This window comes from Melopsittacus undulatus, chromosome 3 (assembly GCF_012275295.1).
Source record: "Melopsittacus undulatus isolate bMelUnd1 chromosome 3, bMelUnd1.mat.Z, whole genome shotgun sequence".
Lineage (NCBI taxonomy): Eukaryota > Metazoa > Chordata > Aves > Psittaciformes > Psittaculidae > Melopsittacus > Melopsittacus undulatus.
This window is the reverse complement of record NC_047529.1, coordinates 76,634,724-76,647,254: the sequence shown is the minus strand read 5'-3', so window position 1 is coordinate 76,647,254 and position 12,531 is coordinate 76,634,724. Positions and strand designations below refer to the sequence as shown.

General features: G+C 42.0%; 1 protein-coding gene across 3 annotated transcripts in view; it reads left to right on the top strand.

Moving 5' to 3' along the window:
• The window catches only part of ARID1B (AT-rich interaction domain 1B), a 329,860-nt gene that overhangs the window by 229,332 nt on the left and 87,997 nt on the right, over positions 1-12,531 (top strand). For all 3 annotated transcript variants that reach the window (XM_034060376.1, XM_034060377.1, XM_034060378.1), the window contains one exon: positions 202-445. In XM_034060376.1, coding sequence (XP_033916267.1) covers positions 202-445 — 244 coding nt within the window. The remainder of the gene's footprint in view (positions 1-201; positions 446-12,531) is intronic.

Below are 12,531 nucleotides of genomic sequence, written 5' to 3'. Positions count from 1 at the left end.
TTAGAGTTTAATTGGAGAATTGTGTATACTATCCTTGTTTTCTGCCATCATTTAACTCTGTGAACCAACATTAAAAGACAACCTCTCAGTTACCTGCTGCAAATAAGTAAACAAACGGACCTGGTAGCCATGCCAGCTCTCAAGTCCTGTGTCCTGAGTATTATATGAGTTCATAGGAGTACTTACATTCTTTTTCCTCAGGATTTATCTGGATCCATTGACGACTTGCCGACTGGAACCGAAGCAACCCTGAGCTCAGCCGTTAGCGCATCAGGCTCTACGAGCAGCCAAGGGGAGCAGAGCAACCCTGCACAGTCTCCGTTCTCCCCTCATGCTTCTCCACATCTCTCTGGCATCCCTGGGGGCCCATCGCCTTCCCCTGTAGGCTCACCTGTTGGAAGTAACCAGTCGAGATCTGGTCCCATTTCTCCAGCAAGTATTCCAGGTAAGTTTGGTCATAATTTTTGTATTTGGTTTGTGTGTCATCTATCTGTCACATGTTTCTCTGTATTATTTACAGGGTCCGTTTTTCAGTTGTACTGTGTATTTCTGGTAGGTTTGGGTCTTTGACTTGTGTAATGGTTTCAGACCCACAAGACAAGGTAGAGATTTTCCAACCCTGTATTGTGATAATGTGATTTTGGACAGGAATAGAGAATACTGCATGAGATGTTTCTTAGTACTGAAAAGGTCAACAAGTTACTAGGAATCTAGCTTCACCAGTAATAATTGAAATGCCAGTGGCATGCTTGCCACTTGCTCTCTTGTGCCACATAGTGTGACACACAGTCATTCATGTACTTTCAGAAAATTGTGGAAATCTCTCAAGACTCTCAGAATTAAAAGCAGGCATGCATTTACTCCAGTTCTTACCTTGTCCCCACCCATCTTGCATGTTATTTACAGGGGGTCAGGCAGCAATGTGCACTTGGTATTTCAGATGAGTTTATTCTCTTTCTGATGCCCAAGTTTTTGATTGTTTTCTGACATTTTGAATACGAGGGAAATTCTTAAGAGCAGGAGAATGCTGACATTAGCCCAGAGATAACATCAGTTGCTGACAAAACCACGAAAAATCAACATGGAGCTCAGTTAAAAGAAACAAAAGCAATGATGCCTTTTCATTAGATGTGCTGTAAACCAAATGCAGGTTAAAATTCAGTGAGTTGCGTGTGTTTTGGTATTCAGAACAAAAGTATCTGTGTGAAGTGTAGGCGCCTGTTTGTATACAGAGGTTAAACTAGATAAGCAAAGGGGAGTAAGCTCAGTGCACACAGGAATGTTGCGTACTAAATGTGGTCTGAGCATGTCGAGCCCTGATGCTTCATGTGTGCCCTGCAGTTATTTCTTCCCTTTCCAGCAACTCTGACTGGCAGCATGTGCTCAGGTGAGTCAGGAAAAGCAGGGACAGCAGCAGGACTGGAATATTTGCATTATGTGCAATATGGTAGCTTTGTGTATGCAGCATATTTTACAGTACATGGTGAAGCCCATCCATTTTGTCAACTGGAGTCCCACCTAGCTGGAAAGGTAACATTTTCCCACAGTCAGCTTCAGGCAAGTAAATGGATTGGCATTTTAGCAGCCTGATTGCTGAATAGGGAAAGAAAGTTATGACATTGAAAATAGCTTTATTGTAGCCATGATAGATAAGGATAAATAAGAACAGAACAGATTGTAGGGAGATTTAATAACTTTTATGAAACCAGTTGATCCCTGTGAGGTAAAAATAAAAGGGGAGTGGGACCATAGGTCAGGGTCAGAGTCACTTCCTCTCTTCAGATGAGCCCAAAAGCTCATTTTTGTGACTAGCCTAGTGAAAAGTACTGCCTCCTCATACAAACCATTGCCACCATTTTGCATGTTTTTTTCTGGTCTGCTGCAGTAACACAAAAGCAACTCTTCCTCAGGAAGAATTTTTATGAATGGCACTAAATCAAAACCACACACTGCTTCTGTCCCAGCGTGGGTGAGCTCCTGCTCTCTGCAGCTCTGTTGATAAAGGTGAACTCCCAAGCCTGAGCTCTCTCCAGAGGGGAGCCAGGCAGCTGCAGGAGCATCGCTGCTGCTGCTGCCACCATGGTTCTCAGGCTACAAAATGACATGAACAAAGCTGCTCTTTAAAACTCTGCAACTAGTGGGACACCGCCAGGTGCTGCGGCTTTCAAGCTGTATGAATTCAACTGTGCTTTCACCTAAGTGTATTCCTGCTGTTGTGCTTCATTGCTAGGATTGGGGTAGTTTTTTTCAGCAGCCATATTTACGAGACCCTATAAAGAAGTTACACGGAGCTTGTTTGTATTTCTGCGGCTGTTTGTACTGTTCAGGTTGTGGCCGTTTTTAAACAGATTGTGTGCTACAGCATTGCCTTCAATAATTTTGCTCGCTGCTATTTTCCTCTCCGTTCTCACCCTACCCTTGTTTGTTCTGACCTCATTCCTCTCCTATTACCTCCTGCGATGTTGTGCCACAGCTTCTCCATGTGACATAGATTGGCTCTTTCAATCATTCTCTCTCCAGCAAGTCATTGTAAAATGAGCAGCTGTTGTGTTGCTGATAGCTATGGCTAGAGAAAGCCAAAATGTTGCAGGGGGTTCTTGGTGGGAAGGCCGTTAAAATGAAGGTGTTGCTTTTCCAGGGTTTACTGGAAGAGAAGCATCCTTTTCCCAATGCCTCCTTCCTCACAACGAAATTGAAGACTGATTTAACATCAAAAGGGCAGACAAACAAACAGCCCCCTATTAAACCTCCCAAATGGCTGATTCTATTTCCACTGCCTGTTTAAGCTGACTCCCCATCCCACTGCAAGCCTGCCGCCCTTCATTGCTTTCTGCCACACGCCACAGATTTCACGGGAATGGACTGGCACAGGCGGCACTGACATTGGCACGTCCCTAGCTCAGTGGGCATTTCCTTCCTGTGCTCTCTGAAATACTGGACGGATATATTGTGTGGTAAGTGGCACACACATATATGGCCTTTGTTTCCTTTCGCTTGACTGGAATAGACCAGGGAGATTAACCCCTACGAGCAGAAAAAGTAACTTAGATGGGTTTTGTTCAGAAAAAGTTTTCTCTCAGAAGGGTAACACTTCTTTTTCACACGCCCTTTCCTCCAGTCTTTTATGAAATCATAGTCTTTTATGATTTGGGGGGATTCAGAATGACATTCTGGTTTGTGTTAAGTAAATTATTATTCTCCTTTGCCAGAAATTCTGGTCTCTTTATTTTGTAGCCATCTTCATAATTAGGGTACATGTTCTTCCAAAGAATGAGATGCGATGCACTGCACTGCTTTAGGTCTTGAACTGTGCCTGATTCAACCCTAAACCATTAGTGGAAGCTGATGCAGCACATCATCAAAATGCACTGCTGTTGCCAGAAGATTTAGTGGCTGTTAATTTCACTTTTCTGTCTTTTTTTTTTTCCCCTTTCCCTCCTGCTCCAACCATTCCAGTTTACTAACAAAGCAAAAATGTAAATAAGCTAAACTCCCCTTTCTCCCCCCATCCCCAGTTTTGATCTCACTGGCCAAAGGCTTTTGTCAGCTCTTTCTCCCTTGCAGTGTAAGCAGCAAAAATTTTTAATATTTAGAGTTCTGTGGAAGACTGCTGATAGGCCAGGAATCCCTTAACCCATGATGGACAAGCAGGTTTTGTATGAGTTAATAAGTTCTATTATATGTAAACCTCTGCAGGGATTTTTATCTGTACGGAAGAGAAGGATATCCTATATTAATAATTCAGCAAATACTGTCTTTAGAAATATGTAATAGGATTTTTTTTCCCACACAGATCAGTATTTTGACTTGTGCTCTTAATGCCTTTGAGCTCATTCACTTTCTGAACAAACAAGCTTATTTTCACTCTGTTAAGCATCAACTGCATTGTTGGTTTTATTGCAATTGTATTGATGTCTTTTTACACCAAGGAGCTCAGATACAGCTGGAGTTACAACTTTTAGGAAGAAATCCATGTGTGGATACTCTCACTGAGGAATGTTATTGCTGTTCATCTTAATTTATGCTAACCAGTGGTCAGCACCCTTCTCTTGATTAAAAATAACCCACATCTTTAATTCTAGTATATGAGTCAATGGATGTGTTCCATTCAGTGATCAGCTCTATTCTTTTCAATTCTGGAGGTCTTCCCCTCCGGTATTGATCAGCTAGCTAGCTTGAAATCCAGGACCTGTCAGCATTATAGCTACAGCTAGCGTTCTATTTAAAAAAGAGCAGGAAGGGAATGGGATACCCAGAGAGATCTGTAACAGGACACCTGGCCTTGCTGTTCATGTTAGTCAATGTGTGGACAGACTAGAGTGATTAAAATGCTAAGAGAAGAAAAAAATAAGCAATAGTCTGTCATAGTCCAAAAGGATATTTTAATGCAGAAATCTGAATAGAAGTGATGCTTTCATTCATGCCTTATAAAAGGAGAAGCCTGAGTTGAACTGCTTCCAGAAGTGGCTGCAGTTAAGACAAGCCAATCAGACGAGTCATATTTTAAACAAGAATTTGGAAAAATTATTTGCTCAGGATTGAGTTGTTCCAGATGCTCACTCCATTGACCACCACTACTGGTAGGTTTTATGGCATGGACTTTTCAAACATTATCTGAAGAAGGGAAGGCTGCCATATGAAAGTGACCTGTGCTGTTCAACATCTTTGTCGATGACATGGACAGTGGGATTGAGTGCACCCTCAGCAAGTTTGATGGCAACACCAAGCTCTGTGGTGCAGTTGACACACTAGAGGGAAGAGGTGCCATCCAGAGGGACCATGACAGGCTGGAGACATAGGCCAGTGTGAACTCATGAAGTTCAACAAGGCCAAGTGCAAGTTTCTGACCTGGGTCTAGGCAATCCCAAGCACAAATGCAGGCTGGGCACAAAATGGATTGAGAGCAGCTGTAAGGAGAGAGACTTGGGCGTGTTGGCTGATGAGAAGACCAACATGACCCAGCAGCGTGTGGTCGCAGCCCAGAAAGCCACCCATATGCTGGGCTGCATAGGTAAGTGTGAAGAAGTGTCAAGGTAGATGATTCTTACCCTCTGCTCTGCTCTTGTGAGACTACACCTGCGGTACTGCATTCAGCTCTGGGGCTTCAACAAAAGAAGGACATGGACCTGCTTGAGTGAGTCCAGAGGAGGGCCCCAAAGATGATCAGAGGGCTGGAGCACCTCTCCTATGAAGGCAGATTGAGAGAGTTGGGATTGTTTAGCCTGGAGAAGAGAAGGCTCCGGAACAACCTTCTAGCAGCCTTCCAGTACCTAAAGGGGGCTTACAAGAAAGATGGAAAGGGCATGTAGGGCTGGACAAGGGAGAGTATCTTTAACCGAAAGAGGGGAGATTTAGATTAGGTATAAGAAGTTCTTTACTGTGAGGGTAGTGATGTGCTGGCACAGGTTGCCCAAGAGAGGCTGTGGCTGCCCCATCCCTGGGCAGTGTTCAAGGCCAGGTTGTATGGGGCTTTGAGCAACCTGGTCTAGTGGAAGGTGTCCCTGCCTATCACAGGGGGGTGAACTAGATGGTGTTTAAGATCCTTTTTAACCCAAACCATTCTGTAATTCTGTGAATTAATTTTTTGGTTGTTGTTTTACAGATATCCTTAAATAATTGCAAAACAAGGAAGGGGATTATATCCTTGTAAAATGGATATGATTTCCCTGTCTAGAAAAATTATTTTAACACATCTATCAATATTTCCCCCTTGGCTTCTCCGGAGGCAAAAATCTTGCAACAGCTTGTTGCAGGGAAGATGCATGCTGTTCATTGGCATCCGGACCAGAAAAAATCAAAACACAAAATGCCATTGACGTAGCTATGTTCTTAATCACTGTTAGTGCACAACATTCAGTTGTATTCAGCAGTTTTGCAAAATCTAGAATGCTTACAAATTAAATACATGAAGGTTTCACATAGCAGTAGTTTAAAACGTCTTCTTTTGAAGGTTGTGCACATTTAGAATTTTTCTGTCTTTTTGAAAAGAGGAAAAGTAAGCAAATTGTAAGGCACTCTAGCTTGAGGCATTCCTTCTAGCATATGGAGGATCTAACCTGTGATACCCATTAGAATTCAGCCCAGGTCACAACTGATGAATAATCTGTTGTCTCACGGCTTTGTGAAATAACTAGATAGTCTCAGCCTAGTTTCCTGAGGAAAGCCCATACTACAGAAGGAGCTATCAAAATTGTTATCATACTTGCAGCCTGGCCAGAGAGATCAGGAAGGTGTCCTTCCCTGCAGAGGTGGTCTTCGGAGAACAGGTGCAGGAGATTAAATGAGACAGAGACACACTGTTCAAGTTCCTCCTGTTAGTTTTGCTTGATGACAGAGGGTTTCATATTCCAGGGCCATCAAGTGGCTGTTTTTCATCAGCTCTAAGGTAAACATCAGACAGAAAAACCACAAGTCACCAAAGCCAGCGTGTCCTGGGTGGTTATTTTTCAGGGGTAGTTTTTAGTTTTCAGTTTTAAGTGGTTTCATTTGCTTAATATCTGGTTTATCAGTATTTGTATTTCATGGTCACACATTTCAGTTTCAATATTTTAATTGCTGTTTAAGCCAGTGATGAACATTCTGACCCATGGAGTGAACATCCTGCACGGTCTGACAAGCATGGCACTGAGGGTTGTCCAGCACCCTACAAAGGCTTCATACAAACCACCCCTAGACAGCCAGGTTGGCAGCACTCACATCCCCATAGCTGTGCTCTGCTCCCTGTCTGGTTTGTTCTCTTTGTTGATTCTTGCCAGGCCTGTTTTCACCATCCTGGCCGTTGTCAAGCAGCCAGCATGGTGGGCATCTGCTGCTGTGCACGCCATGGCAGCACTCCTACAGCAGGCCGCTTCTTGTAGCCCTGTGAGTCACTGGTAGCCCTTGTGGTGCTGGTACAGATCCACCTGGAGTATGATGGCTCTTGAAATCCAGTTAAAATCTGCGTAATCATGCACTTGCTCTGGTTCACATAACAAAATTCAAACCACAGCGCCAAGATATGACAGATATGTTTGTTGTTTAGCTGTATACTCTAAGACCAGCCTTGGACAATTATTGTTTACATTTCATCATTAAACTGCATTTCTTTCTGGCTTTTTTGCTCAGGCCACTTACATAAAAAAGTTAATACAGTGTGTATTTGGGTTTGACCGTTTGGGGTTTTTATTGTGTCATTATTTGGCTACACAAACAGAGATTCTCTGTCCTTTGTGTTGCCAAATAGGGTATTAATTTGCATATTGCAAAAATTAAAAGGTTGTCTTTCACTCCCTTGTCCTTTGCAGTACTTATCAGTGATTGACGAGTGAATGGGAGAAGTCTCTCACATTTGCATCAGTATGTTTTTGTTGTTGTTGATAGATGGTTGTTATACCTAGATAAAATAGAACATAAATGTCCTAAGCAGTTTGGTTTCTGTGATGGGATAGGCTGTTGCAGCTTCCAGTTTTTCAGTGGATTCTGTATCACTGTCATTAGAGATATTTAAAGCTGCCTTCACGCTTCATAGTTACTATCAGGGTTGACTAGATGGATATGTGGTGTGTCCCTCCTTAGTAGAAAGAACCCAAGCAACTGTAAATATGGCTTGAATTAGTAATAGGCCAGCTAGGAATTAGCCATTTAGCTTCAAAAGAATACTTCAACTATCTCCAGATAATGTTTTTCTTTTTTTTTTAACGATGGAAAGCAAGACACTCAGTCTCCTCCTTAGAGACGAAATTTGTGCAGGTTGAGCCAGTGGCTTGAAAGATTCAAACAGCCCTTTGACAGCTTTGCTCCATAGTTAGATATGGAAGTCAAATTGTGAAGTGAGTTCTTAGAAAGTAAACACATAAGAACAACTCACTCTAGTAGTGAGCTTTTCTGTTTGTTCCCTGTCTCCAGATAACAGTGGACTCCAATTATTGTGATGTGTTGATTGATTACAGCCGTTAAGTTTCTTAGTAATCAGTTTCATCACTTATTCTCAATTCATGCTTGCACCTTTGATTTCTCTTCCACAACAGGGTGATGTGGGCTGTCGTTGACTAATGAATAACAGAATTGGTTTCGGCGTGAGACAAACGGAATGCCGACACCAATCCCAAAATGCATTAATCTTTAATAATCCACATCTGCATGTTTATAAATGATATAACCAGGGGTTGCTAACGTTAATATTCCCCCTTCCAAACAGAAGCTGACATAGAAGTTGGTGTTTGCAAACTGCATGAGAAACACGTGGCAGCTCATAGCGTGTGTGACCTTGTGGAGGGAGCTCACCAGATGAAAGTTCTCTGTTGATTAAAAATACATGAAGAATTGCTCTGCTTCTGCACCAGTCTTTGGAGCTTATCATTGTTGGGCAAGATGAAATATGGCATGATAGATATTGTCTTCTAGGATGATCAGACCCATCAAATGGGTTTTGGAAGCAGGTTTGCTTCAAGATGCTTTTATCCTTTTATGCATTCAACTTGCCCTTTTTTCCACAATCGCTGAGAACCACTGAGATGGGGCTCTGTAATATGTAATAACACAATAAGAAAAACTAGATGATCTAAGAGTTGTTCCTTTTGAGGATAGCATTAATGAGAGCACATACATTTTGCTGTTGAAACACCCATTAATATCAGGCAGTGGACTGGTATGAGAAGCAGCAGGTAGGACTAACAAAACAGTTCATTGCCACATATCAGCACTGCTCCAATTTCCACCTGCTTGCCTGAACTTGAGAGCTGGGAGGAGCAGGGAGGAGTGAAACACCATCAGTGCTGGTCTTTCAAGTTAATGCCACCTGATGATGAGTATTTAGCCTCAGCAATTCTTACGTGTAGCTGGATCAAGGGGAAGAAATGCAGCTAAGAATCAGCAGTTTCAGTTCACATTCACTCTTTGGCATTTTGTATGTTTTCACACTGAAATACTATACATGAAAGATGGTGTATGGTTTTCTTAGAATTTGTTAATCGTGTTAAATTTAGGAGTTAAGGTTTTTATTAGGTGGCAAATACTAGAAGTGTATGTCTGCTACACTGGTTGTGCTTCTGAGGCTCTTTAAACAGTAGATGCAATGAAAAACAGCTTAGAGAAAAACTTGTAGTTACAAATGTAGTCTAGAGAATGAACATTGATAATGAAAAATTCTTCCTTTTGGAACTTATTGGCTCTCTAAATGGAATTCTAAAGTTTTATGTTTCAAGTGCGTGGCAGGGTAGGTTTCATTTCTGGAAGGAAGAAGTGAGCCAAAAATAAGGAAGAAATACTGCCCCGTCCTTTGTTAAGAGGTTTTAGATATTTAGCACTTGAATCAATTGAATTTTATATTCTGGTTAATTGACATTTTCTAAAGAAATTGAGAACAATTTTTTTCTAATCGAAGCATATGCTTTTTGCATTAATAAACATGTAATGTCATGTCCCAAGTAATTACAAATTATTAAATCCATGCAACCCTTTGCAATCTTCTACTTCACTGTAAATGCAAGCAAAACTGTCGTTTCTATGAAAGGCTTAAAGGACATAGAGAAAAAATAACATATGATTACAGGGTTTGGATCTTTCCCTAAAGAACACAGGCACTTTTTTCAGCGGTTTGCACAAATTTAAGAAAATACAACTTACAAAATCTAAAAGCAATTCAGAGGCCCTGTAGAGGTGTGAGAGAAAGCGCTGGGCAAGCTGCGGCCGCAGCCTCTCCCAACCCCTCTCATCCAAATTCACGCTGTCGCTTTGGAGGGACGTGGTGGCACAAAGTGCAAAACATGTGGAGGGGCGGTTAAATGAGACTTTTGAGAGGAAAAAGAAGAATTAAGTCAGTGGCTGGGCTTTGAAGAGGTCTGTCTAGTGCGAGCAGCGAGCAAGTGGGGAAGAAAGGAGCAAGCGCCTCATCTAATCTTTCTCCTGGGGACCCAGGTGGACAAATTGGCAACCCTGTTCACAGCCCTCCCCCCCCTCCTTTGTAGCATAAGAACTGCTAATCGGATCCATGCTGCTGCAACTGTGGTTAGTTATTAACAGAATAAAAGCAGATTTCTTCAAAAGAACGGGTTGGGGAAAACGGCTATACAAAATTGCAAGGTTGTTAGAATCTTAAATGCACAGCAGTCGGTTTTTCCCTATTCTGAATTAGGCGATGAATACGGCCTTTCATCTGTCACTGTGCCCATTTCTTCAGAAGGCAGCCAAACATTAAGCTTCTCAAACACACAAAAAAAGGAAAAAAAATTGTTTGAAAGAGGAAAAATATTGGGGAGCAGGAAGAATAGGAAAATGAGAAGGAGAAACCAGGTTTTGTTTTTATTAATTTGGCTTGGTGAGGGAAATATGAGCTTGCCTGCTCTATTCAGTTCCTGCATGCCAGCCGCTGTGAGCCACCATTTCTGAATGCGGGGATTAGAAAAGATTTAACTGGTTGCTATCCTCGGCTGTGCCATTCTGGATCGGCCTCCAACAGAAATACCCTGGGGCTGGGAACTCTCCTGAGTTTAATGGATGTAATGCATTAAATGAACATGGAGTTAGGCAGAGGAGAAAGAAAAAGAATTTGATCCCCCAAAATGAAACTTCTCATAACTGTGAAGTGAAATTACAGGTCTGAGAAGGGCGTTACGGAGGATAGAGAAGCAGTGGTGCCTAGATTTAGACTGACTTACACCTTTACCTATAAATAAATAAATGAATAAATTATGTATCCTTAATTTTGAGGAGCTCTGTACCTTTCCTGGTTTGCAGCAGGATTATGAAATTTGTTAGAGAGGAATAGTTGTCAGGCAGACAGGTGCATGCTGTGGCCTACTGGAAACCCATTCAGTCTTTGGGTGAGTCACAGCCTTTCGAAGATCTCCACTGACAGCTTCCTTTGGGCTTGTTGCCAAAATCTCAGGATTAAAATGCTGTGGTGTTTCACATCAGTCCTAATGCAGAGGTGACTTCTGGATGGAGCATGGATGAAACAGACTCTCTTTGCCTCTTTGCTGTTGCTCCTCACCCTTCCCCTCCTGAGCAAAGTGATCGTTCGCCTTGGGGGGGCAGTATATTTGGTTTCCTGCCTTTTGCCACTCAAGCCTGTTGTCAATTTAGGCAGTACTAACAGTTCACTTTACACTCCTGAGGATTTCTTAGTACCTAACTCAGAGGTTACACAACATGAAAACAAACCTGGGTTGTCTAATTTGGCAGACCCCAGTTTCAGCTACTTAATTCTTTTTTTTCAAAAAAAGTCCAGAATATAATGAATTATTCTGTCGTGAGGGTGACATTTGGATGGTGTTCCATAAGTGATACCTTGGGACTACATGCTGAATAATGAGCATGAAACAAAATATTGAATAGCTACCTCATCCAGTCAGTGTCAACGTTGCTTTGAATTAAATGTTGTATCATGTCAAACAAGTAGCTTCTGGTTGTGAAATTAAGATGTTTATGCTATAGCATGTATGCAGAGAAAAGTCAGACTAGGGTTCTTCAGGCTCAGTGTTGCATCTTTTAATGGGGATTTGAGAGCAGTTTAGCACTTACATTACAAAGACATCCCTGGAACTCACTCACAACTCTGTCTTGATATGGTAACACAAATATGAAAAAGAAGATGGAGTGTAACTTTCAAGGATTAGCAGTCTGAGTATTATACTTTCATGAGGAGTGGGTTTTTACCTTTTGTTGATTTTGTGTGGATTGTGAGTGATACTCGTGTGTGTTTGGGAATCTTAAATCTTCGGAGCATGATGCATTTGTTTTAAGAGGTAATATGGAAAATCACAGCCAGGCTGAACAACAATCTTGATAGCTTTTGGGAATGTATAGCATCCGTAAGTCTGGCTTGACAATCTTCATGTTACAGCAGAAGAAGTCAGCCACTTGCAATCTCGCCTTCAGCAGCCACACAGCCATCCACCAAAAGCATCCCAAGGTGGGAGGGCTCCAGGCTTAGTACAAAGCTCCCAGGTTGGAGAGACGGAAAGCATCTCAGTGAGCACCAGGCAGCAGTGGATTACCAGTTTTGCTGTTGCTAGCAAGGAGTTATTAGCTGCAGTGTGCAGACCCAGAAGGCTTGGTTTGAGCACACTTGACTCTGTGTAACCCCCCCCCCAGAGTGGTTCAGCACAGCCACGGCTGCTGTATCTGGAAGGGTCCACATGTTGCTGACCTTCTAAAGCATCTGTGCTCAGGTTGCTGTATAGATACAAAGAAGTTTTTAATATTTTGTGTCTTCATTTGAGGGACATATAGGATATACAGGAAACCCTTGTTTTTTACTCAAAGGGTAATTTGAAAATACTGTTGTTAGAACAGGAAGCTTGGCTACAATACATAGATTAAGGAAGAAAATAATCTTAATGGGTCATAGGCTTTGTAAGATGATAGAGATAACACAAACCACATGACCAGTTTCCCTTTACGCCACCTATAGAAAAGTTTTTCTTTTGAGGTCCTTTGCACCTCACTTCCAATTTCCTGAAAAGCTCATTTAAAACAATCCCATATAGAAGCCTCTTTATGATCTTTAATTTCTGATGTAGGGATCTGAGACCCAGAATGTCCCTTCTGGTC